The sequence below is a fragment of the Mustela nigripes genome, chromosome 1, assembly GCF_022355385.1.
Source record: "Mustela nigripes isolate SB6536 chromosome 1, MUSNIG.SB6536, whole genome shotgun sequence".
Classification (NCBI taxonomy): domain Eukaryota; kingdom Metazoa; phylum Chordata; class Mammalia; order Carnivora; family Mustelidae; genus Mustela; species Mustela nigripes.
The window spans coordinates 92,025,809-92,052,751 of NC_081557.1; the positions used below are offsets into that span (position 1 = coordinate 92,025,809).

General features: G+C 57.5%; 2 protein-coding genes across 4 annotated transcripts; both read right to left on the bottom strand.

The window, feature by feature from the left end:
* Window positions 1-84: 84 nt before the first annotated feature.
* TAGLN (transgelin) lies at window positions 85-5,532 on the bottom strand. The gene is made up of 5 exons (XM_059416553.1): window positions 5,424-5,532; window positions 1,649-1,840; window positions 1,368-1,545; window positions 985-1,087; window positions 85-695 (listed from the first exon to the last, which is right to left on the bottom strand). The coding sequence occupies exons 2-5, from the start codon at window positions 1,826-1,828 to the stop codon at window positions 551-553; spliced, it is 606 nt and encodes a 201-aa protein (XP_059272536.1). The 5' UTR covers window positions 1,829-1,840; window positions 5,424-5,532; the 3' UTR covers window positions 85-550.
* Window positions 5,533-7,443: 1,911 nt separating this feature from the next.
* SIDT2 (SID1 transmembrane family member 2) lies at window positions 7,444-22,977 on the bottom strand. Of its 3 annotated transcripts, XM_059416564.1 has the most exons (27): window positions 22,558-22,977; window positions 20,803-20,924; window positions 20,363-20,527; window positions 20,227-20,272; window positions 19,716-19,817; window positions 19,522-19,605; window positions 18,504-18,603; window positions 18,249-18,314; window positions 17,069-17,162; window positions 16,664-16,716; window positions 15,881-15,952; window positions 15,657-15,728; window positions 15,413-15,475; window positions 14,499-14,617; window positions 14,078-14,151; window positions 13,915-13,981; window positions 13,319-13,392; window positions 13,080-13,203; window positions 12,754-12,871; window positions 12,108-12,244; window positions 11,826-11,934; window positions 11,485-11,561; window positions 11,259-11,305; window positions 10,891-10,996; window positions 10,213-10,323; window positions 8,976-9,089; window positions 7,444-8,884 (listed from the first exon to the last, which is right to left on the bottom strand). In XM_059416564.1, the coding sequence occupies exons 1-27, from the start codon at window positions 22,738-22,740 to the stop codon at window positions 8,822-8,824; spliced, it is 2,562 nt and encodes an 853-aa protein (XP_059272547.1). In that variant the 5' UTR covers window positions 22,741-22,977; the 3' UTR covers window positions 7,444-8,821. The 3 variants fall into 3 exon arrangements, with proteins under 3 accessions (XP_059272547.1, XP_059272552.1, XP_059272561.1); XM_059416569.1 differs by lacking the exon at window positions 15,413-15,475; XM_059416578.1 differs by lacking the exon at window positions 22,558-22,977 and having other exon boundaries at window positions 20,826-20,915.
* Between the last annotated feature and the right edge of the window lie 3,966 nt (window positions 22,978-26,943).

The following is a 26,943-nucleotide window of genomic DNA, read 5'->3' on the forward strand; positions in this document are numbered from 1 at the left end:
ATGTAAATGTTCCCTGCCTCTTGCCTGCTCATAGCTGGTGGAACCGGAAGTGACTAGGGCAAATCAAACTCTGCCAGCCAGGCCTGAGAAAAGATTGATGTATATATTTGTTTCTTTTTTGAATTTCAACCTCCAAAATATTCCAGCAAAAAAAAAAAAAAAAAAAAAAAAAAAAAAACACGAGAGTTTGGGCTGGGTTTCCTTCAATGGGAATCTGCGGCCAAGGAGGATGGTGGACTTGCCCCTACCAGCTGCCCCCGGCCCATGTCCCCCCTCCATTGCCTGGCCCAAGGTGGCGGGAGGCGGGAGATGGTGGGAGACGGTAGGGAAGCTCGGAGGAGGGTTAGGGGAGTAGTGCTTTGGGATAAGAAGTTGGGCGGAAGCTGAGGGGTGGGGAAGAGCTGCCCAAGTGTGGTCACCTTTACTCAGTGACGGAGCCTCGAAGCTTGGCCGGGGCTGAAGGAACTACACGGTGTGGGTGAGTGGGCTAGGCAGGATGGCTGCGGCCGGCGAGCTGGGAAGGGCAGGGCCAGGGGCTGGCCCACTCCCTCTAACTGATGATCTGCCGAGGTCGTCCGTAGCCCGTCATGCCAGCCTGCGAGGCCCCTCTGTTGCTACCCATCTGTAGGCCAATGACATGCTTGCCCTCCTGCAGTTGGCTCTCTGTGAATTCCCTCTTATGCTCCTGGGCTTTCCTAGAAGCGGGAAAACCAGGATAAAGACTCACCAGGACTGCACATTCTCCACCTGGGTTCTGTTTCCTAGTCTCATCCCACGGCCCCCATCTCACTTCTCTTGTTTCCTTCACCTCGCGTGTCCCACGGGCCGTGGACATTGGCAAGCAGCAGGGACCCATCTTCCCCTTAGCCTAGACCTTCACTTTGTACCTTCCCAGCTATCTGCTGCCCCAGGTTAGCCCAGGCCACCTCCCATCTCACACAGAGATACATGCTTAGCGCACAAAGAACCCTGGTGGCCACGTACTTCATGAACCAGTTGGGGTCTCCACGGTAGTGCCCATCATTCTTGGTCACCGCCAAGCTGCCCAGGGCCATCAGGGTCCTCTGCACTGCTGCCAAGTCTTTGCCTGGGAGAATAAAGAAAGGAATGGGGGGGGCGGTGAACTTCAGGTCCACGTCCACAGGACTCCACAGCAGGGCCTGCCCCCCCCTCAGAAAACTGGCCAACCCGGGGGATGAGGAGGCTGCAGCAGATCCTACGATGCCCTCGAGTGTGGCTGGCATTCTCTCGGCACATCCCATTCCCACTCTGCAGACGTGTGGTGGCAAGCTTGGACCACTCCTTGTCCCCTCTGCCTCAGCTTCCTGTCCTCTACCTGCCGCCTCCACCCCCTCTTCTCTTTGTACCTTCAAAGAGGTCAACAGTCTGGAACATGTCAGTCTTGGTGACCCCGTAGTCCTCCGCTGCCTTCAGGAACTGAGCCACCTGCTCCATCTGCTTGAAGACCATGGAAGGAGGGTTGTCGGGCACCTTCACTGGCTTGGAGCCGTCAGGATACAGGCTGTTCACCAGCTTGCTCAGAATCTGCCGGGCACAGAACACAGCTTGGCACTCAGCTGGGGGTGCCTGCCCTGCAAGCCCAGCAGGATGGCGAAGCCCCAGCCCCCCTTCCCAGGGTGCCACTCACCACGCCGTTCTTCAGCCAGACCTGGAAGCCCAGGCGCCCGCGGTCCGGGCGCCCCACGTCGGGGCCACACTGCACTATGATCCACTCCACCAGCCTCTCCTCCAGCTCCTCGTCGTACTTCTTCTCGATTTTGGATTGTACTTCGCGGCTCATGCCATAGGAAGGACCCTTGTTGGCCATGTTGTGAGAGAGCTAAAGCAGCGCCGGCCAGAGAAGGGAGGTCAGAGGGTCAGAGAACAACTCGGCTCTCGCTTGTGCTAAGCAGGCCGTGGAGATCCAGGGGGATGGAGGGGGCGGGGCCAATCTGTCCTAGACATTGATTTACCTCCCCTGGTTTGCTCATTTTGTTTTCATGGCACTGCCCATCATCCTCTCCATCCAGGGAGCGTCTCTGAACTTAGGGACCAGAGAAACAGGACACCAGATCTTTGGAAGTCCAGAGCAAGGATAGTAAACTGACTTTGTGACAACCAGACGGTGGCAGGCATCTTAGGCTGCGCAGCACGTATGGTCTCCACCACTGCAGCGTGAAAGCAGCCTCAGACAATACGTAAACAAGGAAGCATGGCTTTGAGCCAATAAAACTTGACAAACAGCGGCTGCATTTGGCATACGGGCCAGAGTTTGACAACCACTGCTCTAGAGCCTTCTTTCTTTGCCAAGACTGGCCACAGAGGCATTAGAGGCCACAGAGGAGGCCACATGACCCCCTGCCCTGGCACAATAAGAGAGCAGCAGGTTTCCTTGTCCAGGTAGGCATGAGGGGGGTTGCTGCTTCCACCTGAAGTTATAGTTACCTTCTCCCTCCGCTTTAGCCTCTAGCCCCAAAGCTGGAACCGCAGAATGCCTGCTCTTTGCCAGCTCAGCTTGGCCTCCGGCCTGCAGCTGCAGAAGAGGCTCCAGCTTACCCACCCCTGGCAAGGCCGAGGAAGCCAGCAGAACCCATGAGCCTTTGGTCAAGAAGCCGCACTTCCTCAGGTGGCCCAGAAGAGAGAGAGAACTGACAGACCCACGGACTTCCCCTTGTGCCCCCCGCTCCCGCCACCCTAGTAGCTAGAGCAACTGAGGAGCCAGAGCCCTCCAGGGACCCCCCAGAGCCAAGAATCTGCCAGCCAGAACATGGGGAGCCCCTCCCTGTGTAGACCAGCCGCCAGCTGCTGCCCTAAGGCCTGGGGCTGGCCCTGCTTGGGAGAGCCTTGTAGTGTGGGGGAAAGTCTACAGGAGCAAGGCCTGCAAGGTGGCTGGTCCGAGGAACTGGACCTGGCTGCAGTGGTCACCCAGGGGTGGTGCTCAGAGCTCCCTGGGAGAGCCCTCCCTCCAAGAAAGGTACCAAATGAGGCCAGACCCATCGCCTGGCTTCAGAGAAGTCAGAGGTTGGGAGGGAGAGAATGGGCTGAGGAAGGGGTAGCAGCACGCTACCCCGACTCCCTCCCTGGCCAGAGGCAGACCTTCTCCCCACTCCCCACCACCGTGGACAGCCGAGTGAAAGTCCTCACTTGCCAGTGCTCCCTGGTGAGCTGCCCTACCCTTCTTCCCCTCCAGCTGACAACTTCCCTGCATTCAAGTTCCCTGTCTGTGCCCCGGGGAGGCGGGGATCTCTCTCAGAGGGCTCTGCCTTCACGGAGCCACTGTCTTGTTAAGTCGCCTCCTGGTGCTGACCTGGGACTGCTGGCCCTGACCCAGGGACAAAAACTGTTCCTTTCATTCTTTTCCAAGTCATCCCCTGAGGAGACAGCAAAGGTGGAGACAAAGAACTCATCTAAACTCTCCCTTCTCTCAGGAGGTGTAAAGCCCCAGAGGGCTGGGCCCCCTCTGAGCACCACCAGCCCTCTCCCCTGCCAGCTGACACCCAGAGAATCCCAAAACAGTCTCTGCTCTGTTTCCCTCTAAAGGGCCCCACCCCTTCCTTCCCCGCCTGCGCCTGCGGGGTGTGGGTCTCACACCTGCTTCCCTGCTTTCCAACCACCAGGGGGGCAAAGACTAGTGGTCAAAACCCATGAGTCAGCTGGGACCAGGTACCTTGGACCCACCCTGCAGCCCGGCCCGGCTCAGCCTTCACCCACCAGCCCAGGCAGGCAGCACGCATCCCTGTGGTCCAGGCACCCACCACCTTCCACAAGCCTGCTCCTCCCCCCCACTCTCCAACCTACCTGGCCTCTCATCTGCCCTCCCTCCCAGACAGTGGGCTGGGCCTGTGAAGAACAGGCCAAGACAGAGTGCCCCCCACCCCCTGCAGCTTCCAGTCTAGGAGACTCAGAGCAGACAGTGGTATCGAGGCCCACTGTGACAAGAACGCAAAGTTGCAGCCTGTAGATCCAGAGACAATATTTGGATTTTGATCAGAACAGGGAGGGGGAGGGGCGCCTGGGTGGCTCAGTTGCTTAAAGCCTCTGCCTTGGGCTCTGGTCATGATCCCAGGGTCCTGGGATCGAGCCCCATATCGGGCTCTCTGCTCAGCAGGGAGCCTGCTTCCCACACCCCCTGTGCCTGCCTCTCTGTGACTCGTGATCTCTGTCTGTCAAATAAATAAATAAAATCTTCAAAAAAAATAAAGAACAGGGAAGGGGATGAAAGGCACCCCACCCACCCCACCCTTCTCCCTTCTGGTGAAGAGTCTGAAAGTGGAGAGTTCCAAGAAATCCCTCTCAGTCCTCCAACCAAGGCCTCCAACCAGTCCCACCTAGATGTGCTGCTGGGAAGAGGAGAGGGAGAGGGAGAGGGTCGCCAGCCAAATCACCGAGGAGCCTTTCTTGATAAAGCCTCCTGGGACAGGACAGGCAGGACAGCCCCTGCTCTGTGGCTCTTGTCAGCTTCCCCCTCCACCCAGAGAAAGAATAAAGTCCAGCTGTAAAGGGACAGCGTGTACCTGCTACTAGCAGGAACCCCCAACTACTAGCAGCACCAGGGGTCTCTGCAGGACCGCCGGGCCCCCCTCTATCGGAAGACAGGAGCAAGCCTCTGGTGCTTTCTGACTCGGCCAGAGGTCCGGATTATCTCAGTTCTGGCAGCAGAGAAGTGCAGCTTCTCTAGCAGCTATTCACTGCTACCCCTTGGATAGCAACCACTAAGGGGAAGCAGCCAGATCCTTCTGAAAGGGCCCAGGGTCCCAGGCCCACCCAGGCCAACACTGCAAAACTCCCGCAGGACCCATCCCTTACCCCTCTGCCTGCAGCGGGCCACCTCCCATTTTCAGAGGATGGAAGGAGCCATGTGTCCAGAAAAGGCCCTCTTGTGCCCTTGCCCACCTGCCTGCGGCCCTCCCCGCTGCCTTAGTGGCTCCCCGGAGCTTCTCCTTTGCTGCTCAGGCCCTGGGTACCCACCCATGGGCCCACGCTCTCCAGCACTGGAGAACTTGCCACGCCCTTGCACAGCCTCCTGGATGGACAACAAATACAGCTTGTGTCTAACCCAACACCTCGAGCCCATCACACACCCCATGGGCATGACGAAGGGCTGAACACCGGAGCCCCCTGCCACACCCCAGGCATCAGGGTCTTTACCATCAGTCCCTCTGCATCAGCCAAGTCACCCTCAACATTTCCACCTGCCCCGGGCTCCCCAGTCTGAGCAAGATGGGATCTGGCAGGCTCATCCCCACCATCAAATAGGACACCTCACCAACTGGAGATCAGGAATGCACACTAACAGAGAGGGTGGCCTTCTCCACCCAGGAAGCTGGAGACCAGGACCCCCGAAGGCCCTGTCCCCAGGACCCCTACTGCCACCGTCAAGCCCTAGCCTGTCTGCCTTCCAACCCAGAGATACATGCACTTACAGGGGTTCCTCGGGCTCGCAGGAGGGAAGGAGCACTCCGTGTCTGAACTTGGACAGACAGGATGGGGCGCTGGCTGAGTGGGGGGTTTAAAGGGCTGCTGCCGGGGTGATGTCAGCCTCCCCCGCTGGCTCACCCCTCGGCCCCCTCCCTGCTAGAAGAACCCAGCCTGTTCCCCACCCCCGGCCCCCCCAGTGACTCCACACAGGCTCCATATTTGGGGAAAGACACCAAGTTGGAGCAGTCTGCCGGGGGCTGCCCGAGACATTCTCTGCGTGCTTTGGAGATGGAGCGGGCGGGGCGGAGCTGAGCTGCCGGCTGGGAAGCCGCCGGGAAAAGCCTTTTATGGGCAGGACCATGAAGGCCTCCCCTGCTCTCTGGACTTAGCGAGGCTCCTTCCTCACTGCTCCCTGCCCCTGAGTTTGAGGTCGGGGGGAATTCTAGAGGGTCTGGCCAGAGAGAGGGGGAAAGAGCTGGGGGGATCGGACTAACCAGCCACCCTGTCCTCCTGGGGGTTTCGCTCCAGTTGGAAATAGGAAATAAACTTTACTGAGAACCTACGACATGCCAGGGAAATGCTTTGCAAATGTTCTCATTTAATCCTCAGGGCTGTATCGTGGGAGCGTAATTACTAACCTCATTTTCAGATAAATCTCTTACTCAAGGCCACGTGGGTGGGGATGTCACGAGTGGCAGAAGCTGGGTGTCCCTGCTGGCCCCCGTGTGGGAGGGGAGAGGCTGGCAGACCCCCTCCTTCAGCTGTCCCACTCTGCTCAAGTTGAGAGCGTCCCGTTGTGGTGGGTCTGGAGTTCCCCGCTTTCGCTGGGGGCAGAATCTGAGGGCTCCGCCACAGCTCAGTCGAGCCTGGCCCCTAGCCCCTAGCCGGAGGATTTCTAAGGCCTGGCGGGGCTGAGACACCAGCGCTGGGTGGGAGGCTCCGAGGCTGCTATCCTTCCCTCCCTCCCGACCCTAGAGAACAGACTGGACTCCACCACTCCTGGAAGCAGACCCACTCATACCGTGGCTTAGAGCTGGTCTCAGGGGTCTGGGGAAGGGGTCCCCGAAGAAGGTTAGAGACTGCCAGTGGGGTCCCTTGGGCTGCCCGCTGTGAGACCACCCCAACCCTCTCCCTACGGCGGCCTAACAGGGAGGGGCTAACACTCTCCGCCACACCCTGGACACCCTCCAGGAGAGGCGCAGCTGCGCTTGGCAATGGGCGGTGGACGGTGGAGGGGACGCCCACCACAGCCAGCCTCCTAAGGCCAGAGCCCAGGGCCAGAGCTGGAGTGCCCCCCAGTGGCGGCTGCTGGGAACAGCAGGGAGGGGATCAGCTAGAGGAAGGCGGACATCGGACCTCGGGTTAAGTCTGAATTCACCAGCTTCCTGGCCCCCCAAATCTTGGCCTCCTAGGCCTGTTTGGAATCTAAATCAACTTTCTAGGGTTGTTTCCAAATTCCCTCTTCTGGGAGCCTGCCTGCCATCCACATGCACACTTCCCTATTATATAATCACCACTTTGTGTTCCTTGGAGAACCAGCCCTGCCTCATTCTGCCTTCTCCTGTCCATTAAAGTCACAGTCAGGGAGCACTGGCTGCACCCACAGTCTGCCAGGCTGGGAGAGGCTCAGGCCAGAAGGGAAGCTGGCCTGCCTTGAAGGTGAGGGGCCAGGTGGGCAGAGGCTGCTGCCATTTGCCAGGTAAGGTGGCGGGGGTTGGGGGGAGCGGCGGATCTCAGTGGCGAGACAGCACTACTACGACTTCTTCACTCCACCATCCTCTCTGCCCAGCACCGTGCCTGGCACGGTGCAGGCCCCTGGTACATGTTTCCTGAACTGAGGCAGTTGCTCAAAGGGGAGAAGAGACACGGGGGACTCAAGGACACATGGGGAAAACAAGGGGGACTCTACTTTCTTGAAAAGAGAAGGGCAGACCAGCAGAGCTGGGAAGCGGAAGGCCTCTGTCCCACCCTCCCTCCAACACCTCCACTTGGAAAGGGGGAGCAAAGAGGGGCCTGAGAAGCACGTCTGGTTGTTTCTTTAATTGAATGCAGACTCGTTCATAGAAAACAGAAACGCAACCGTAGCATGGACACAGACATTGAATGGAGTTCTGAAAAAAGATCCAGATCCACCTCCTCTCCCCAGTCCCAGGGAGAGCCATAAAAACAAGTTGGGCAGAATAAAACACACTCCCATCCCCAAGGCAGAGGCCCGACCTGACCTCCCCCAGCCTTGGCATCTGGCACGGACCAGGTAGGGTGATGGGGATCGAGGGACCACAGCAGCCAGGGGCCCAGAGCTGGGGCAACTCAGTGTAAACTCCTACACATATATGTGTGTGTGACTAACACAAAACTGGGCCGAAGACAGGACGGAAACACGGAAGCCAGCCCTGGGTCCCAGAGTGAGGCTGGACCGGGGACACCGAGGGGAACATGGTGTCCCTTCCTGAGCCTCCTTCTAAGATAGGCACTGGGGCTCCCACGGCTGTGAGGAGGCAGGAGGAGCTGGGCGCCTTGTATCCCCCTCCTTTGCTCCTGGACATTCTTGGGCAGCGTCAATGGCACTGAAAGGCCCCCAAATGGGGCTTGGCAGGACGGAGGGCTGGAAAGAAAAAGGAAGGGAAAGGGGGAACTGATCTCTCCCTCCGATCCTGGTGCCAACGTCAGTCTGGGGGCTGATGGGAAAGGAAGGTGACCTCTGAATCCAACCCCTCAGACCAAAGCGACTCTCCCACGTACACTGATCCTTACTACTACAGAGCCAGTCCCAAGCACAGGTCAGAGGGAGGAGGCAGCACTGGCTGCAGCCCCTCTTAGGCATTAGCACCGAAAGCCTGGCACCAGCTGGCCAGCCTCCAAAATCTTACACCCCCATTCCTCCCGACTGAAGCAGGCAGTGATGGCAGTCAGGGACGGACCCAAAAAGCAGTGGGGCCCTGGTGCAGGACAGAGAATCAGGCCCAACCAGGCCCTGGACTGGAGATCAGGAAGAAGAAAGGGCTTGGTGTCGCAGGCTCCTGAGGAGGGGAAGGACGGGCGGAATGCAAGGTGTGAGATGGGCAGGGCAACAACACTCTCTCCTTCATCCTAAAGAGGAACAAACGGAGAGCCAACGGACAGGGCCCATGAGAGGCTCTCAACACTGAAGCAGCAGCCATTGGCCAACATCTGGGGGGTTAGGGGAGTGGGCCTCCTCCCCAGGAGAGGATAGCCACAAGGCTCACAGCTCCCCCCACGACCGTCCCAGGTCAAGTCTGGGCCAGACCTAGCGGGCCCACCACCACCCGCGCTGGGCCGCAGGGTGAGGACTTACACCCCCAGAGCTACAGAGGCTCTAGGCAGTGAGGCAGAGGAGCTCGGGGGGGTTCCCCTGTGAGTAAAGCAAGGGGCCTGGCTCCCGCTAGAAGACGTAGATCTTGTCCCGCTGCACGGTGTCAAGGTCGTCGTCCAGCGTCAGCAACACCTGTGCGGTAGGACGGCGAGTCAGGCACAGGCCACGGGGCAACCTCGGCCTCTACCCCACCCCCGTGCTGGGGCAGGATAGCCTCACAGACCAGGAATGACCCAAACATGGCAATGGAGGAGAGGAAGTGCCAGATGTCGTGGTCGTCAAAGAAGTCCAGGAGGATGCAGTCGCGGTTGTGCTCCCGGGACTCGGCAGGTGTTTTCTGGGGAGGAAGAGGGAGAGCTGCCTGGGGCGCGCCCACCCAGGCCGGACTAGACCCGCCTGTGGCTGCCCGTGGCCAAGCTGCGGCCCGTGCCAGGCGCGAGCGCACCGTCCTCCCAACTCACCCTTGCCCTCGTCCCCCACAGCTAAGAATGGGCTTTTTGTGACAGATTTCTCCCGGAGGATGCTGGCTTCTGCCCCTGCTCCCATCGGCAACTCTGGGCTCACTTGTTCTCCAGAGCCTTACCGGCAGGCCACACAGCCCTCCGCGCCACCCAGGACTGGAGCCAAGACTGTGCGCCGCGACCTGCAGCACTCTGGGTCCTCCCTGCTTGCCATAACCCTACCCTACTAACCCTGCCTGGATATCACTGCATCTGGGGCTGTCCTTGCCACATGCTGAGGCCACTGAGACGACAACCATCCTGCCCTCGGGACTTCAGTCTTCACTCAGCCCCCAAATTCGTGTTTTCTCTGACCCCAAATCTGCCTCGTCTAGTTTTGCCTCTTGTCGTGAGTCTGGTCACAGCATCGCTGGGCCACAGGCCCTTTCTCATCACCCAAGGTCTTGTGAAGGCCATGAGCGAGGTCTGCCTCCGCAAGGAAGCTTTCCTGGACCTCCTAACTCTGTCCTCTGTTTTCGGGTCCATTCCCTCTCCCGTCCTTGCCTATCCGCTTCAGCTTGTGCATCATATTGCAAAGAGCAGTCCAGGAACCGATGGTCTCTCCTGAACTAGATTCTAAGTGCTTCAAAGGCAGAGACCCAGCAGGCTTGGTTCTGACCACAGAATCGAAACCCAAATCATGGCAGGTGCCTGCGAGGCCAGAGGGGAGAGCCTGGCACTTCCGGCTTCAAAACCCAGCTGTGCCACTCATTGGCTGTGTGACCTTGGGCAGGTCCCTTGGCCTCTCTGAACCTCAGCGGCCTCCTAGGCAAAACGGGGGTGGGGGTGGGGGGACAGCCCCATGCTGGTGTGTTGACTATTAGGAGGGTTAAGTGAAAAGGCGGCTGTGAAGGGGCGGGGTTAGCACACACAAACTATATTTGTGAAGAGAAGGGGCCCTGGGTGGGCTCACAGGGAGCCTGCGGACGAGCCCTACCCTCTCGGCAGGTCGCTCCTCACCTGCCAGGTGCTGAGTCCCTGGAAGAAGAAGAAGAGTGCGAAGCCCCACACCACGGACGTGCACACAATGCAGAGCAGTGGGATGAGCTTGATCCGCTCCCCGCTGCGGAGCTGTGGGAGGGAAGAGCAGCCTGAGGGCCAGACCCTGGCCTGGCCCATTCCCCGCACCCCACCCCGCCCTTTGTGTCACTTCTCAGCACACAGGATGGATCCTTCGGGAAGCCTTCCTAGATTCGCACCATCACCTTGTGTAGCTACACAGTGAATGTGTCCCACACCAGCAGGCTGGGGTCCTCACCCCTACATCCACCCTAGCTAGGCCCCCAGGTGCGCAGAGCCCCGTGCTGGCGGGGCGCGTTGGCCGGGGGCTCTCCTGGTGCAGAGGCTCCTCTCACACCAGCTGTCGGAGGCCCCCGCCTGTGCAGACCTGGTGACCCCCAGCTCAGACCCCCACTGCATTGCACGGGGCTCTTGCCACCCACAGGGCCACTCCTGGAGGAGGGAAGTCTCTGGATGCAGCTGGAGTACATGCAGGAGACTTTAGCCTCTCCCCTCCTCAGACCTCATGGCAGAGTTGAAGGAAAAACTCCCCCTCTCAGTGCTAACCGGAAGCAGGCCGTGCCTGGCTCCATCCCATAAAGGCAGGGCACCTGGTGGCGGAGGCCCAGCACCACTCACCTTCATGATAATGTAGAAGGCGAAGTAGAGAAGCAGGTTGCAGATGCCAATGGCCAACAAGTAGGAGGCGAAATCATTGGGGCGCATGATGAGCCCATAGGCAGCTCTAGCAAAGGGAGGGAATGCTGGTGAGGCCAGGGAGGACCAAGAGCAAGGCAAGGGCTCTCCCTCACCCCTACCCCACATTTTATGATGACGTGAGGCTGGGTTCAGAGGCCCACAGAAATGCTAGAACCCGAGGTGCCAACATTTCTCTCCTCAGCTCCCATTTCTCATGCCCAAAGCTGAGACTTTGTTCATGGCCCCCAAGGCAGCCAGTGGCTGGCCCAGTCCCCAGCCAGGCTACCACAGGCAGTGGCCAGACTCACAGCGACCAGTTGATAATGTTGCCCATAACCAGCAGCACCATGCGGTCCTGGAGGGAAGCAGAGAAACGAGGACTGAGCGCGGGGAAGAGAGAGAGGGAGAGAAGTGGAGGAAGGCCCAAGTCAGCCGCTGCCCGCCCTCCCCTGAGCTGTCAGCGGCGCCCCACCCCCCACCCCAGAGGGAGGAGAGAGGACAGAGAAGTTGAGGAGGGCTGGGGCGGGCCGGTACCACGTAGAGGGGCCCACTGCACTGCCGGATGCAGTCTGTGTAGAGCACGTGGAGGATGCGGCGGCAGATCCCTGAGTCTGCAAGAAGGGACCGAGCTGACGGGCACAGGCACCACTCTCTCCTGGCCCCTGGCCCACGCCAGCAGAGAGAACCCCAGGGCTTCGGAGGGCATGGCTGTGCCAACCCTCATCCAACTCCTCCCACTGTGATTCTTCCAGGGACCCCAGCAAGAGGGCAGAACCCAAAGTCGGAAGTGAGTGCGGGTTCCCAAGGCCACCGACCCCTCCTTCCAGGGGCCCGTCTGCCCAGACCCCCACGCCCTACCCCGGGCAGGCCCTCACCCAGCTTCCAGCGGCCCATGTAGTAGAGCTGTGTGCTGAGGAGCAGGGTGGCAATGATGTGAATGACCGAGAAGACGACCCAGAACGCTGTGTTCCCTTTGCCGAAGACCTGCCGGGGGCCGCCGTAGGCAGGGCTGAGGAGGTGCTGAGGAGAGCCACTACCCCAGCCCACCCTTCCTCCCGAGCAGCGGGGCTGGGGCTCTCCGGGCAGGCCCAGGGAAGGCACCTCAGGGACGGGATAGGGGGTGCATGCGGGGTGGGTACTGTGGGCCAGGGCCTCACCACGCCCAGCACGGAGAAGAAGATGACGATGGCCAGGCAGGCATAGGCGCTGTAGGCACTGGCATTGATGTCTGGATGCCGCTTCTGGTAGAGCTTCAGCATGCACAGCCCAGCAATCATGTACATGAATGACGTGTCTGGGTTGGGGGACAGGAACGTGAGCTACAAACACATCCACCAAACTTCAGCAGTGAACTCCCAGCCCAGACAGCCTGGGGGGCCGAGAAAGGCCCAACACCTTCCCATGGCCACAGAGCAGGAGGGCAGCGGGCTGAACGCCAGTCCCTTCACTGTCCCTAGGACAGCACACTGCGGCCCCACTGGCTGGCATCCAGTCTGACTTCCCCTGACAGCAAGGACAACTTAGCCTGAGCACCTTAAGATCAGAGACCAGAGCTCAAGTATGTTCCTTGTCTCGGCGTTTACCCTTGCTTTTCCATAGAAAACACTCAACAAAGGAATGCGGTAGCACCCAGCTGCCTCTTTTCTATAAAACTAGGACATGTGTGCCCACAGGAAGCCCAGCTCCGGAGTCTCCCACAGGGGCTGAGTGTTGGGGATCCCTGCGGGGGACCCGGGGATGGTGGAGGACCTCAGGCAGGTCCCTGCTCTCGGTGCAGCCAGGGAAGCAGGAGGCCCCACTCACCAAACTGGAAGTTGGTATAGTTGGGGCAGACATGATAGCAGGCACTAAGCAGCCCCTCCATCATCAGCGCTGTGCCCATGGCGTAGAACAGGCCAAAGTGTTTTGGGATCCCACATTCCTGTGGGGAGAAGGGAAGGGAGAGAGAAGGTGAGGCAGGAAGGGGGAGGGGAGGGATGGAGGGACAGAGAAGGGGAAAGAGGGACGGAGGGAGGGACCCAAAGAGGGGGAGCAGGAGAGAGGAACGGTGTGGCATGTGGTGGGGCATGTGGGCTGGGCCACGCCTGCTAGAAAGGGCCTGGAGGCCTCTGCGGCAGGTGCTGTCTCACCAGGGCATAGAGGTCGTTGCGCAGCAGGGCCCGGTTGTGGTTGATCTCCCGCTGCAGGATGATGAGCAGGAAGAGCAGCCCCAGCAGGATGTACCCCAGGTTGCTCAGGATGTTGTTGAAGGCGCTGTTAGGAGGGACAGGGGCGCATGGCCTCGGCCCTACCTGCGGCAGGCGTTGGCGGAGCCCTCCCCGCCTCCCCTGCCACCCCCAATCCCTAGCTCACTCCCGAAGACCCCCACCTGAGGTTGCCCAGCGGGTGGGCGCAGAGGAAGTTGTAGTAGCAGATGTCCTGATTCCCAGTGACATTCACCACCTGCAGCGGGGCACGGCGGCGGGAGGGGCTGCTGAAACACCTGACTTGGCCCGGAGCCCAGGCAAGAGGGAGCCAGGCCCGGGCCACACCACACAGTCCCACGTGGCAGGATGGCAAAGTGCCACACAAGCGGCTGGCCGGGCCAGCCCTCTCTGGCACAGTCCCCGCCCCTCGCACTACGTGGAGCCCAAGATCACGGGCATGACCATGACAGAGGGTCTTGCATCACAGCCCAGAGAAAAAGGAAGAGAAACCAAGGCCTACAAAGTCCTATGATCCTAGTTGCGTAAACCCCGCAACAAGCTGGGGAAGGTGCCGTCACCGTTACTGAACGACCCCATTTTGCAGATGAGAACACTGAAGCTCCCTGAGCGCGCTCCAGGTCACCCAGCCCGTGAGGCAGAGTTAGGCTCTGAACCCAGGTCCTGTGACCTATGACCTGTGCGCACGCCAGAGCCCCAGGCTGGGACACTCGGCAAGGGTGCTCTGCACGGGCCCAGGGGAGCCAGCCCGGCCTCTCACCGTCTGGTAGGTAATCACCAGCTGTACCACCGGAAGCGCATAAAAGACCGCGATGGTGGCGATGTTCCTGTGGGGTGAGGGACAGCGGTGAGGAGGCCGAACCCGAGACACGGCCACGCCACCCTGCCGGTAACAGGAGGCCTGGCCCACTCCACCCACTCACCAGAAGTAGATCTGGTACTTCTTCCGAAGGACGCGCTTGTCCTTGCGTGCCAGGTCGGCCACGTAGAGGTATTGCTGGGGAGAAGCTGCAGTGAGCCCCGCTTTCCCACTGCCCGGGAGACTGGAGAAGCCCCTCTTGCCCGGGTTAGAGGAAAACAAGAGAATCCCCCCGCCCCTCCCACAGGCCATAATTCTGCAGGGCCCGGCTCAAGGCCACCCCACTGCTGTTGGCCGGTCAGTCTGGCAGGGCTGGGAACGGAGTCAGCCTCTCCTGGGATCGATGCTGCCACAGCTGAGCTCTTTCCCTTTGTTCCCCTAAGATGTCACCCCAGAGGGAGCTGGGGCTCAGTGCTGGGGCCTGAACACAGAATCTACTTTCCTTGGGAAACCCATGGCCAGCGCCAGCCCACAGGGCATCGGACCTTGGTGCGAATGACATTCTTGTCGGAATCGATGTCCGTCAACGTGTCGTAGTCATCCTCTTCCACAGAGCTCATGGAGTCCAGGCGAGGCCGAGTGCCCACGGGGTCGAGGGAGCGATCTGGGGTGGGCAGGAGGAAACAGTTAACCCACAGGCACAGAACCTAAGGTCTGTCCCCACCCACCTAGGGCAATTGTCACAATTACTGGGTGATGGGCAGAGGCAAACTGTGGGCTCAGAGCAGGGGTGGAGGTGAGCTCAGGCCCAGGGCAAAGGTATCATAGGTGCTCCTAAGTCCTCAAGGGGAACAAGGGTGGGTTCTGGGAAGAGGCCACCAAAGAGGGACCCCTCCAGCCCTGTCCCCCTCACTGACATAGGACTTCTAGGCCAGGACCCTGAGCAGACCTTGGGCCCCAGACATAAGCAACAGGACTGAATTCGGCAGAAGTCATGCTGATTAGGTGCCCAGCTGTGTGGGTTCTGAGAGGGCATGGCCTTGGCCCCCACTTGGTAGAGACCCAGTGGGCTCTGGGGTACAGCAAGGGTGATACCTGCTCCTGTTCTTTTCTGGTGCCTTCAGAAGCTTCCTCTTGTTACCTTGCTGGAACGAAGTCCCCAGAGGCCAAGACATGATACCCCTGCCCATAGGCCCTACCCCAGCAGGCCAGGGAGTGAGGGTGCTGGCAAACGTGGCAGCAAACCAGAACATCTGGCCTAGGGGTAGGTGGGGTGCCAGTCCACCAGCATCGAGGCCAGTGCCTGCTTCTCTCAAAAGACACAAGAGCGGGCAATTATTGGCTTTAGATGGGGAAGCCAAGCACAAAGCGTCTCTCTGGCCCTGGAGCCTACCGGCCCCGGTCAACGGCCCTGGCAGGAGCAGATTGGCAGAGCAGCGCCCCCCCACCCCACATCTACCCATGGCAATGCACAGCTGCCGCATCTGGCCAAAGGGGAGGCGCCGCTTGAACTGGTCGTGCCCTTCAAAGGAAAGGGAAAGTTACCAGGAAGTGGGGCCAAGGAAGAGAGCATGAGAGGGGAGAGGGGCAGGGAGCCAGCAGCCCCTTTCCTGGTGCCAGCGTCTGGCAGAAGAGGCGGGTGCCCGTCACCACGCTTCACCCAGCCTGCTCCAGCCCTGCAAGGCCCCGCCTGCCTCACTCACCCTGGTAGCTGTAGGACAGGTCTCCGGTGCCCGTGCTATCCCCCAGGCCGTCTGTGGACCCGGAACTGTTCTCTGTGGGGGATGGGGCATGGGACGTAGTGAGGTCTCGGTGGGAGAGGACGGGGAGGCAGGGGTCGGGAGGGACCCCGTGGCCACTCTGCTGCCTTGGAGGTAGAAGCCCAGGCTGTGAGTGGGCAAGGACAACCTCTGGCGTTCACACGTACCGAAGGAGCCGTAGTTGTAGCCCTCATAAGGGGAGCTGCCAGGGAAGGAGTCGGCGAGCACCCGAGGGTGACCTGCAACGAGAAATCAGGGGCCCCTAAGCTCTGGCAACAGAGTGGGGCCCACAGCCAAGAAGAGAGACTCCAGAGAAGAGACACGGAGGAGCTACGCAGCTGCAAAGAGTAAGCACCTATCCTGACAAATGCACTACCTCCCACCCCCACCGACCGCCCCAGCCTCCCACGAGTGGCCCCGAAGAAGCCTTTGCCATCCTTTGTCCTCGCTCCAGAGACAGTGGTCAGCGAACCGATGTGTCTACATGACCAGCTAGGACAGCCCGGGTCCCGCCCAGACCCCCTGGTGCATCCCCTCCCTCGCCCATTCTGGACCTCAGCTCCTCTGCCCACAGCCCCTGGAGCTTACCAAGGAGAGAAGCTGAGAGAGAAGGTCCCAAGCAGGAGGGAGGATAGACAGAGAGGGAAGGAGGGAAGAAAAAGAGAGAGAATGAAAGGTTAATAACTGCCCCCGGACTCTGAGCTGTATTGCCTGAGGTGGACAGACAGTGTAGCTAGACCCAGAGAATGAACTGAGTGACAGCCATTAAGATGGGCATGTAAGGGTCGCAGGGGCACAAGAGCCCAGCCCTGTTTCCATCTATAGAGTGTTAGTCCCGATCTGAATACCCAGAAGCCCCCAGCTGGCCTTTCCTCCACCAGCCCCCGAGGGAACCATCCAGAAAGTCACAGAGCAAACTCTGCCCTCCCTGCCCAGGCCTCCGGAGGTACCGCTTTCTGGGCAGGCTCGGTCCATGGCCACCAGAAGCGTCTTCTTCCTCTGCCTGCAGGAACAGAATCCAGAGGCAAACCAGAGGGGCCAGGATGAGGATCTCTCCTACCCTGGACTGGACAGCTTCCACCCTCTCCACCCATAACCCTGTCCTCTGTCTGTGACCTTAAGGTTCTTCCCAGGCTGGGAAGCAATGTGGGGTTTCCTTGCTTGGGTAGAAGGTTGAGGGCAGGGGCTGGTTTCCAGAGGAGAGGCCCATGGAGCACTGACCCTGAAAGGGACCTGCCTTCCTATGCCCCAGGATGGTGTGGAGCTGGGGCCCTGGGCTGGCTTAGATCCTGCCAGGCCAGCTCCCCTGCTCAACCCACCCCAGAAAAGGGGGATGCCCAGTGGCCCTGCTTTACCTCCAGTTCTCCCAACAGGCCAGGAGGATGGTCAGCAGATAGAAGGAGAGAAATATGCCCAGGCAAAAGAGCATACCACCAACATAGGCCTCCGCTGTTGTGGGGGGACAGAGAGGAAGATGTGATGTAAGAAGAAGCATCAGACCTTCCAAGGATGCTTGCCATGGCACACAAGGGCCTGACAGGGTGAGCAATGGGCAGTTCCCCGAAATAGGCCAAACTCTGATGTGATTCCTGTCTCTCCTCCTATTGCTCCCTCAGCTAGAATTTTCTCCTCTCTTTCTTTCTCACAATCTCCATCCTGTTTTCTTTTCTTTCTTTTTCTTTTTAAGGTTTTGTTTATTTATTTGACAGAGAGAGAGAGAGAGAAAGAGATCACAAGTAGGCACAGAGAGTGGGAAAACAGGCTCCCTGCTGAGCAGAGAGCCCGATCTGGGGCTCGATCCCAGGACCCTGAGATCATGACCTGAGCCCACTGAGCCCCCCAGGCGCCCCCTCCATCCTGTTTTTAAACACAGCTTCCTTCCAAACACAGCTCAGGGGCTGCATCCTCTAGGAAAGCTTCTCTGTCCTGGGGTCCCAGTGACTGCCCTTTGCCCTTCACAGCTTCAGCACACTGCCCAGAAGCGGGCCCCTGTTCTTCAGACAGGAACTCTGAGGACTCTGGCCAATGCAAAACACCCGGCACAAAGACGGTGCTCAAGAAATATTTGCGGAATAAAGATTTCCTACAAGACAGGCAGCTTCTTTCCCCTCCCGTTACAATCCCTTATTTTTAGGTTCTATTTTCCAGTTTACAAAGGGCTCCATTCAATCACTCGGTAAATATTTATTGAGCATGACTAAGGGGCCTAACACTTTCCAGCTAATTTTGTGCTAAACCTCACAATTTGGTGAGACTACTGGGACAGATCCTATTATCATCAAGACAGAGAGACAGGGAAACTGAGGCTCAGTGAGACTGCACGGCTCACAAGGGGTGAAGAGAGAACTGGAACTCAGTAATTCAATTATTAGTGTCTGACTCTGTACTACACCACCCTGGGACCCACCCCCCATCGTGAAGGCTGCCAAGACCCCCCCCCCTTCCAGGCCCGCCAGTCTGCGTGTAGGCCCCCCCCACCCCGACCCGTCTGAGAGGAAGAGCCTCCCTCTTCCTCACTCAGCCACCCACACTCACACGTGACTGCTCGAGATACCACCACTGACAGGGTTTTCTGGCGGTGCCCTTGATCAACCGGTTCATCTGGAAGCAGAACGTCAAACAAGAAGCTGCCTGGAGCTTGGCTAAAAAGTTTGTGGGACCAGGCCTGGGAGAGTCCGGGGCCAAAACCTCACATCCCGGTGGACCCACCCATCAGCCACGCAGGTTCTTCTACCTCCTGGGGAGCGACCGAGCCCTCCCCACTCCCAAGGCCCAGGGTACACCGTGTACCTTCCACAAAGGGGTAGAAAGGCAAGGAGCCCCCGCAGGCCTGGTCTTCGGTCTTCACCACCACGACCACATAAAAGCTATTGCTGGGGAAGTCTTTGCGCTGCAGGATGACGAGGGGGATGACAAAACCATGGTTGTCGTCAACCACCATCAAAATCAATCCACAAAATGCGCACTTAATTTTATTTAGCCCACACTAAGGTCCCTACGAGATAAGTACTAGCACTGCCCTTATTAGGCTTTAGGGTTACACAGCCAGTAAGTGGTACAGCAGGGTTACCTGCTCCAGAGCCCAAATCGCGACCGCGTGCCACCCAGGTGAGCACACGTGTGCACGACCACCAGCAGGGGACCCATGGGCGTGCCGTGCGGTCTGGGCATAAGCCAGGAGGAAAAGTGGAGGGGCCTGCTGCCCCCTCAGTTGCAAGACTGGATGTTGTCAGGTGAGTGTGTGGCTTCACCCTCCCGGCCCCCAGCACAGGTTTCAGCCTTTTCGAGGGCAGCACTCAGCAGCAGCCAGGAACCTTTTCTCAATCTCTCTCTCTTTCTCTCTCTCTTTTTTTAGATCTTACTTACTTATTTGACAGAGAGTGAGTGAGCTCAAGCAGGGGGAGCAGCAGGCAGAGGGAGAGAGAAGGAGGCTCCCCAATGAGCAGAGAGCCTGATGCGGGACTGGATCCCAGGATCCTGGGATCATGACCTGAGCTGAAGGCAGATGCTGAACCGACTGAGCCACCCGGGCGCCCCTCCTTTTCCCCCTCCTAGCTCATGTTACAGTGAATGAAATAGATACGAAAGCCAGAAAGGGTTCTCTGCTCTCTCCTACCCCACACCCCACAAGGTGATTGGGAAGATGATTCAACCCTCACATAAAGTGCAGAGCCCCAAATCTCAGGGACTGGCAGGCCAAGACTCAGTCTTATCAGTAGGGTAAAAATGGGGGCAGGGGTGAAGGCGCAAGGGTTTGGAAAGTTCATCCCCTGGCTACATCTCCTACAGGGTCATGCGCATTTCCTACCTGCACAGTGATGGCAGCCTTCTTGGTCATAGTCTGGTACATGCCGATGAAGGCTACGTTGTTGTCTAGGTCATAGACAGGGCACTACAGAAGGAGGAGGGGAGAGGCAAATGGGCAGGAACCCAGGCCCTGGGTCCCCTCTTTAGCAGTCCTGCTCCCCGCTGGTGGAGAGCAAAAAAGGGCAGACAACCTACCAGGACATCCTGGATGGAGATGACTGAGCAGGGGAAGGCCTTGTTGGAGGTCACCTTGACAATCACTGAGTCCACTCCCTCCGGGAACTCATACTTGAAGTACTGAGGGCACAGGAGGGCAAGGAGAGCCCCATCTCATGAGGATGCTCTCTCTGTCCCTCTAGAAGGGAACAGTGTGTATCCTCTCAGAGTTGGGCAGTGGAAGCTCTCAGGGGAGAAGGACCCTGACCCCAAGCAGCCCAATTATATCACTCCCCTCAACCTCAGTGGGCACTCACAATAGTGTCCCAAGAGGCAAGGAGGAAAGGTGGCAGCCAGACCCCATGCCTCTGCACGTCCATGTGGCCTGTCCCTGACCACCTCAGGGCCAGAGCTCCTATTTCCAGACAGTCCCTCCATGGCCAGGGTGCAGTCAACCTGGGACTCCCAGCAGCCAATCTGGGACTCTGCTGACCACTCCTGCTCCCATGTCCCTGCTTCTCCAGAGGGCCAGCTGCCAGACAGATCTTACCTGGGGCTGGGCTGCCGTGGTATTGAAGCTAAACTGCTCCCCAGTCCTGGAGGGAGAAGAGCCCCCCCATCACGGTCACTCACAGAGCCTGGCAAAGAGGCCAGGCCCATGGTCCCCTGGGATGGCCCTTGCAGACCTGAGCACAAAGTCGTCCATCCGGCTGACCCGGAGCTGGTAGGTGGTGTTGACCGGTGACAGGGTGGACACATCCACATAGAAGAACTGGACCTCGGACTCATTCTTGGTTGGGGGCTGGCACAGAGTCCGCTCCACCTTCTGGTACAGGTACTTGCGCTGATACCTACAGCCCAAAGCAGAAAGCAGGACATTACTACTGTCCCAGCCAGCAGGCCACAGCATAGGAGCAAGGCCCCGACTCCCCATCTCTGGTTTCCAACATCTACCTACTCCTCCCCCAGCGAGGCTGACAAGCTCTAGGCTGGCTGGCCTGGCCACTGAGCAGCCCTCTGGTTCAGGGAATGGGGACGAGAAACAGAGGGGCTCCTGGGTGGCCTGAGGCCCTGGATCAGGCCCTAGGTGAGGCTCTCCCCTCCCTGATCCCCAGGTCCTACTCACAGCCCTCGCAGGATTAGGGGCACCTGGAAGGACACCACAGCCTCCTTCTGCCGGACCACGAACAGCAAAGGAGCCCCCTTCTGCTTGTTCAGGACATTCACGGACACACGCACGCCTTCTGTCTGCAGAATGACATGGAGACGTCCCTCAGTCAAGCCTGCAGTGAATCCACCTCAGCTCCTTGGGACACAGGGCTCCAGAGACCATGAGCCCGTCATGCCAACCACTTTGTTTTCCACCCCCAACCACCCCAGTCAGGCTGGTCAGCTAGCTATGCCCCTTCTGCCAGAGCAGCCCCAGTCTTCAGGAGGGATCTGCTCTGAGTTAGAGGAGAGGCTCTTGGAAGAGGGCCCGTCCTGGCTGGCAGACATGTGCAGGACAATGGGACCCACACAAACACAGGGCCTCACTTCCCAACAGGAAACACAACGGAGACTTTGGCCAAACCCAGGATACCCCATATCTATCCATGTTCACGGGATATACTCGCACAGGGACACGGGGACACAGGAGAGAAGAAGTGTTCCTCAATTTTCTTCCTTGTGAGCCAGGAAGTCCCCATTCAACAACTAATCTGGGGGCTAGAGCCAGTGGGGAGGCGGGGAACGAGACTGTTGAAAGCTAAGAAAGCCAAGTTCTATCCTTAGCTCTGACCAAGGGCCAGGGCTGTGGAGAAGTCACTTCACACCTCTGAGCCCCGATTTCCCCCTCTGTAAAATGCAGACACTCTCATTCTTGGTGCATGGAGGAACGTACAGTGGGAGCTTAAGAAAATCAGTCAATGGATCCTGGCAATGCTTGTTACTGGGCTGCTGAGACCCGAGCCCTAGGGCAATGTTTCCCAGAGGGGTAGAAAGTAACTCTCAGGAGGACCCCAGTTATGGGGGAGAAGGAAGAAAGGACTCCAAGCAGGAGGACATCAAACTTCAGAGAAACAGGCACTAAAGGCAGCTGCTGGTCTGCCACAGAAGGCAGATCCTGCCCCATTCTGAAAAATAATCACACTGCCACTCTCAGCTCTACCACTTCTTGGTAAATGCAATCACGGAGAGAGCCAGGCAGGAGACCACAGAGCCAGGCTCCAACAGTTCTCCAAATCTCGGCTCTGCCCCGGGGGGTCTAGACTTCCTAGATCTAGCTACAATCACGCTTAACACGTGGCTGGGGAGAAAATGAAAGAGAAAGTCAGGGTGAGGTAGCTTCCCCATTGGAGACAAACTTTCTCTCTCCTCCCATCCCACTTGGAGTTGGTCTTATCTCCACCACCTCTGACTGAACAAGGCCAGCGGGCTTTCTAAGGCAGAAAGAGTGGGAAGTCCTGCACTCATCTCCCTGGGGAGTCTCAGCTATAACTTGGCCAAGCAGAGCCTTTCAGTCAGTCTGTCTCATCTCCTTGGGGTTTTGTGGGCCAAGCCCAGTAGCTGGCCTGCTTCCGCCTACACCCAGACTGTGGGGCTGTCAGCTTTGGGGTGCTGGACCAGCCCTGCTCAGAGCACAGCTGCTGGAAAGGAGGGGCTCAAAGAGAAGATGGGAAGGAGACAACTTTAGAAACTGTCCAGTGGGAGCCTCAGAGAAACTGGTGGCAAAGCAAGGAGGACTGGTCAAAAGAGTCCACTGCGGTTCTGGGAAAACGAAACCCAGTAGGGTGCCGCGTTCATGGCCCCCTAAAGAGCAGAGGACTGACTGACTGGCAGAGCGCTGGTCTGCTCACCCACTCACCACCAGCCCCCCAGCCCGGCCCAGGCCAGCCCTCACCCGGTTTCGGGTCACAGTGTGGTTGAAGGTGTAGATGTTGACCAGCTCGCTGTTGACCTCATCCACGTAGGTGCGCTCAAACTCGGCGTCTTTCTGCGAGACGTTCTTGGGCCCCAGAACCCCCAGATGGCTCTCGACCGAGGCCACCAAGAGCGCCAAGAAGGGCAAGCCCAGAGCGAACATGGCCCCGGCAAGGCGGCAGTGGCGGCGGCGACAGCGGCGGCGGCGGGGACGGCGACAGGCGACAGGACACCTCCGGGACGGGTTGCGGCTCTGGCCGCAGCTTCCAGCATCTCACCAGGACCAGAACTTTAACCCCGGCCTGAGATTAGGAAACGTCCCCTCCCCGGAGCCGCAGAGACGCTCCCAGGGGGCCCGGCGGGGAGGGGCGGCGGGAGAGGGAGGGGAGGATGTGGGGTACGGACCAGCTCGCGAGGGGCTGAGCGCGGCCCGGAGACCCCGCGGCCTCCGGCCGGGGCCGTGAGAGCCAGGGGGCGGCTGGTTGCTGGGAGCTAGGAGACGCCGGGGAAAGGGGAGGGAAGGAGGGAGGGAAGGAAGCCGGCGGCGGGGGCGGCCGGGAAGGGAGGAGGGTCTGAGGGTGAGGAGCGTGAAAGGTGGCAGCGACCCGACGCCGCGCGGCGCGGCACGGCGCGTTTTCCGGGGCGCGGGCCCTTTAAGGCCGGGCGGCCGCGGCGGCCCCCGTGCTCGCAACTCCGGGGAGTGTGCGGTGCCGCGAGGCGGTAAACAGCAGGGCTGCCGGCCCGCCCGCTGACGTCAGGAGAAACTGACACAGATTTAAAGGGCCAAGTCTCGGATTGGGCCTTAAAGGGGCCGCAGCCCTCCAGCTGGAAGCCATCTGGAGCTCCTGTCCCGCTACTACCTCCTCTTTCATAATCCTACCCGTCTCTGGAAGCGCGCTTTGGTTGGAATAGATGGATGTTTCCGTGAAGGATCTCCAAGTACTGGATTCTTGTTGACAAAGACTTCTTTGCTCAATGTAAGAATCCACCTCCATCCTCACCGCGTTTCCCACCGACGTCCCCCATCCTTGGGCCATTAAGAAAGGAAGACCTCGGGATGCCTGGGTAGCTCAGTGGGTTAAAGCCTCTGCCTTTGGCTCAGGTCACGATCTCAGGGTCCTGGAATCGAGCCCGGCATCGGGCTCTCTGCTCAGCAGGGAGCCTGCTTCCTCCTTTCTCTCTGCCTGCCTCTCTGTCTACTTGTGATCTCTGTCTGTCAAATAAATAAATAAAAATCTTAAAAAAAAAAGAAAAGAAAGGAAGAGCTCATTTAGGAGGACAGGAACTGGGCCTGGAAGCTTGCAGGGCTTTCTCCTCTGCAGAGGCAGCTAAAAGGCTCATTGAAAGACAGTGGCTTTCAGTATAAATCGATAAAAACTTCTCTACAAAATGTTTTGGCCTGTGTTTCAAGAATTTTAAAGAGCTTTATACTCTTTGACAGAGTAATTTCACTTTTGGGGCTCTATCCTAAGGAAATATGAAATACAGATTAAAAATGTATAGACATGGGCGCCTGGGTGGCTCAGTGGGTTAGGCTGCTGCCTTCGGTTGGGGTCATGATCTCAGGGTCCTGGGATCCAGTGCCCCATTGGGCTCTCTGCTCAGCAGGGAGCCTGCTTCCCCCTCTCTGTCTGCCTGCCTCTCTGCCTACTTGTGATCTTTCTCTGTCAAATAAATAAAAATCTTTAAAAAAAATGTATAGGGGTGCCTGGGTGGCTCAGTGGGTTAAAGCCTCTGCCTTCAGCTCAGGTCATGATCCCAGAGTCCTGGGATGGAGCCCCACATTGGGCTCTCTGCTCAGCAGGGAGCCTGCTTCCTCCTCTCTCTCTGCCTGCCTCTCTGCCTACTTGTGATCTCTGTCTGTCAAATAAATAAATAAAATCTTTTAAAAAAAATGTATAGGCAGTAATGCTTATGATTGCGATATTTGTAACATAAAGCATAAAGGAAACAACCTAAATGTCCACAATGAGGAAATGGTTAAAAGTGCTATTATGAAGCCATCCAAAATGAAGCTTAAGTCTTTAAGGAACAGGGGTGCCTGGGTGGCTCAGTGGGTTAAGACTCTGCCTTCGGCTCAGATCATGATCTCAGGGTCCTTGAATGGAGCCCCACATCGGGCTCTCCGCTCAGCAGGGAGCCTGCTTCCCTTCCTCTCTCACTGCCTGCCTCTCTGCCTGCTTGTGATCTCTGTCAAAAAAATAAATAAAATTAAAAAAAAAAAAAAGACTTTAAGGAACATGTCAACAGAGAACACTCACAATATGGCACTATATCAAGAGTATGGTTTCCAAATATGTAGGCATGCATAGAAAAGCATCGAGAAATCTTTGAATTACAAATGACTCTTAAAATGACATGTATCATTTCATCTAATTCCAAAAGTATAGAAAAGTAGCAAAAAGAAAAAAATCACTGGACTGTGGATGGTTTCAAAATGTTTTTAGATCTTTTAAAAGTGTATACATTTGGGGGTGCCTGGGTGGCTCGGTCCTTAAGCATCTGCCTTCAACTCGGGTCATGATCACAGGGTCCTGGGATCAAATCCCACATCAGGCTCCCTGCTCAGCAGGGAGTCTGCGTCTCCTTTTCCCACTCCCCCTGCTTGTATTCCCTCTCGAGCTGTCTCTCACTCTGTCAAATAAATAAATATTTATATTTTCTAGGATACACATGGATTTCTAAGACAAATAAGATTTGTTTAAAGGAAAAGAAATGTGGGGCGCCTGGGTGGCTCAGTGGATTAAGCTGCTGCCTTCGGCTCAGGTCATGATCTCAGTGTCCTGGGATCGAGCCCCACATCGGGCTCTCTGCACCCGGATGAAGCCACCTGGGCCAGAGACTTGTGGGAATTCTTTTCCTTCCAAGATTCCAGCAGCCGCAGCTCCTGCCCCTGCCTTATTCTCTGGGCTTTGTTCCAAAAAGGACTATTTTATCTCATAGCCAATTATAAATATTTATTCATTCCTGCAATAAATACTTAATGGGCACCTACTATGTGCAGGTACTGTTCTATTTATACTAGGCAAATTGTATGTGGAAGGATTAGACCTGGCCCCCTGCCCAAGCATTCGTGCTTGAGGATGAAGATCAAAAGCAGGCTGCAGGATCTGAAGAACCCTGGAAAGTCAGACTAAAGGGAAGCTTAGCAGACTCCTGGACCAAGCCTTCATTTTACAGACAGTAGAGTAGGTAATTTATTAGACTCCAGCACATTTGGACAAATCCGAATTGGAGGACCCTCAGAATAACAGGAAGAGTTTTCATTATAAGCCCATGCAATCCCCAGAAGTTTTTATCGATTTATACTGAAAGTCACTGACTACAGTGGATGTAGAATTTCCACATTCCAAGTGAATTCCATTTTCTCTCTCATGGTGACCTCCTCCTCGGCTTGCCAGTAAATCTGGAATTCTAAGAAATACTTCCATTCTGAGTTTGAGGTCCCCACTTAGCTTGATGTAATTTGACTGGTTTCTGGAACTTTCCTGGGTGCTGTAAGAACCTCTATTCTCAGCTATAGGCTGGTTGGTCCAGGTGCTATATTGAATAAGCCCAGGCTGGGGGCACTCTAACTCTGCCTCTTAGGCTTTGGGGCAAAGAGTGCCCTCCCACCTGCCCGGCCTGTTTAAAATGCATATCCAGACATGACTTCCAGTTGTTGAGTTGCAGTCTCTAGAAGTGCAGCCCAGGAATCTGGGTTTTACAAGCACTCCAGAAGCTTGATATGCACAATAGATTTTGAGAACCACTGCTCTGGGGCTAGACAACTGGGATGGGGACTGCTGATATTTGTTTGCTCCCTTTCTTCTAGAAGTATCTTAAGAGAAATCTGTCTAAATAAATCCAGAAGGGATCCTTCCCTTTTGCAAGGGCTCATGGGCTTAACCTTTGAATCCTCAGCAACTTCTGTGTTGGAAGAGGGCTTGAGGGCAACAGCCCCAGACTTTCTTGCAGTTCTCAGGTCTGCGGAACTTTCCTCAGCCCTTCTGCCCCACCCCCCCTAGGGAGGGAACAGCACAACCCAGTTATGAATAGATCCTTTCTCAGGTCTGGTAGTGCTGAGAGAAGGCCTTTTTGTTGGCTATAGCAGTTAGCATAAAAGAAGAGCAGTGCTGGGTCTCAAAACCAGACTTATGAGAGCAAAGGAGATATCAAGGCCTCAGAGCAACCCCCTGGACCTTCTGTGATGGTCCCGCTACTGCATTATCTGCCACCTTATAAAAAAAAAAAAAAACCGACTCCAGCCCTGGCAATGAGGGCAGGGTGGGGTCACAAGGCTCAGATGATTTCCCTCTAAAGCTTCCCTGTGAGCCATCCTTCCGATCCTGAGTGCAGAAAGGACCTAAAAAATGGGACCATTAAC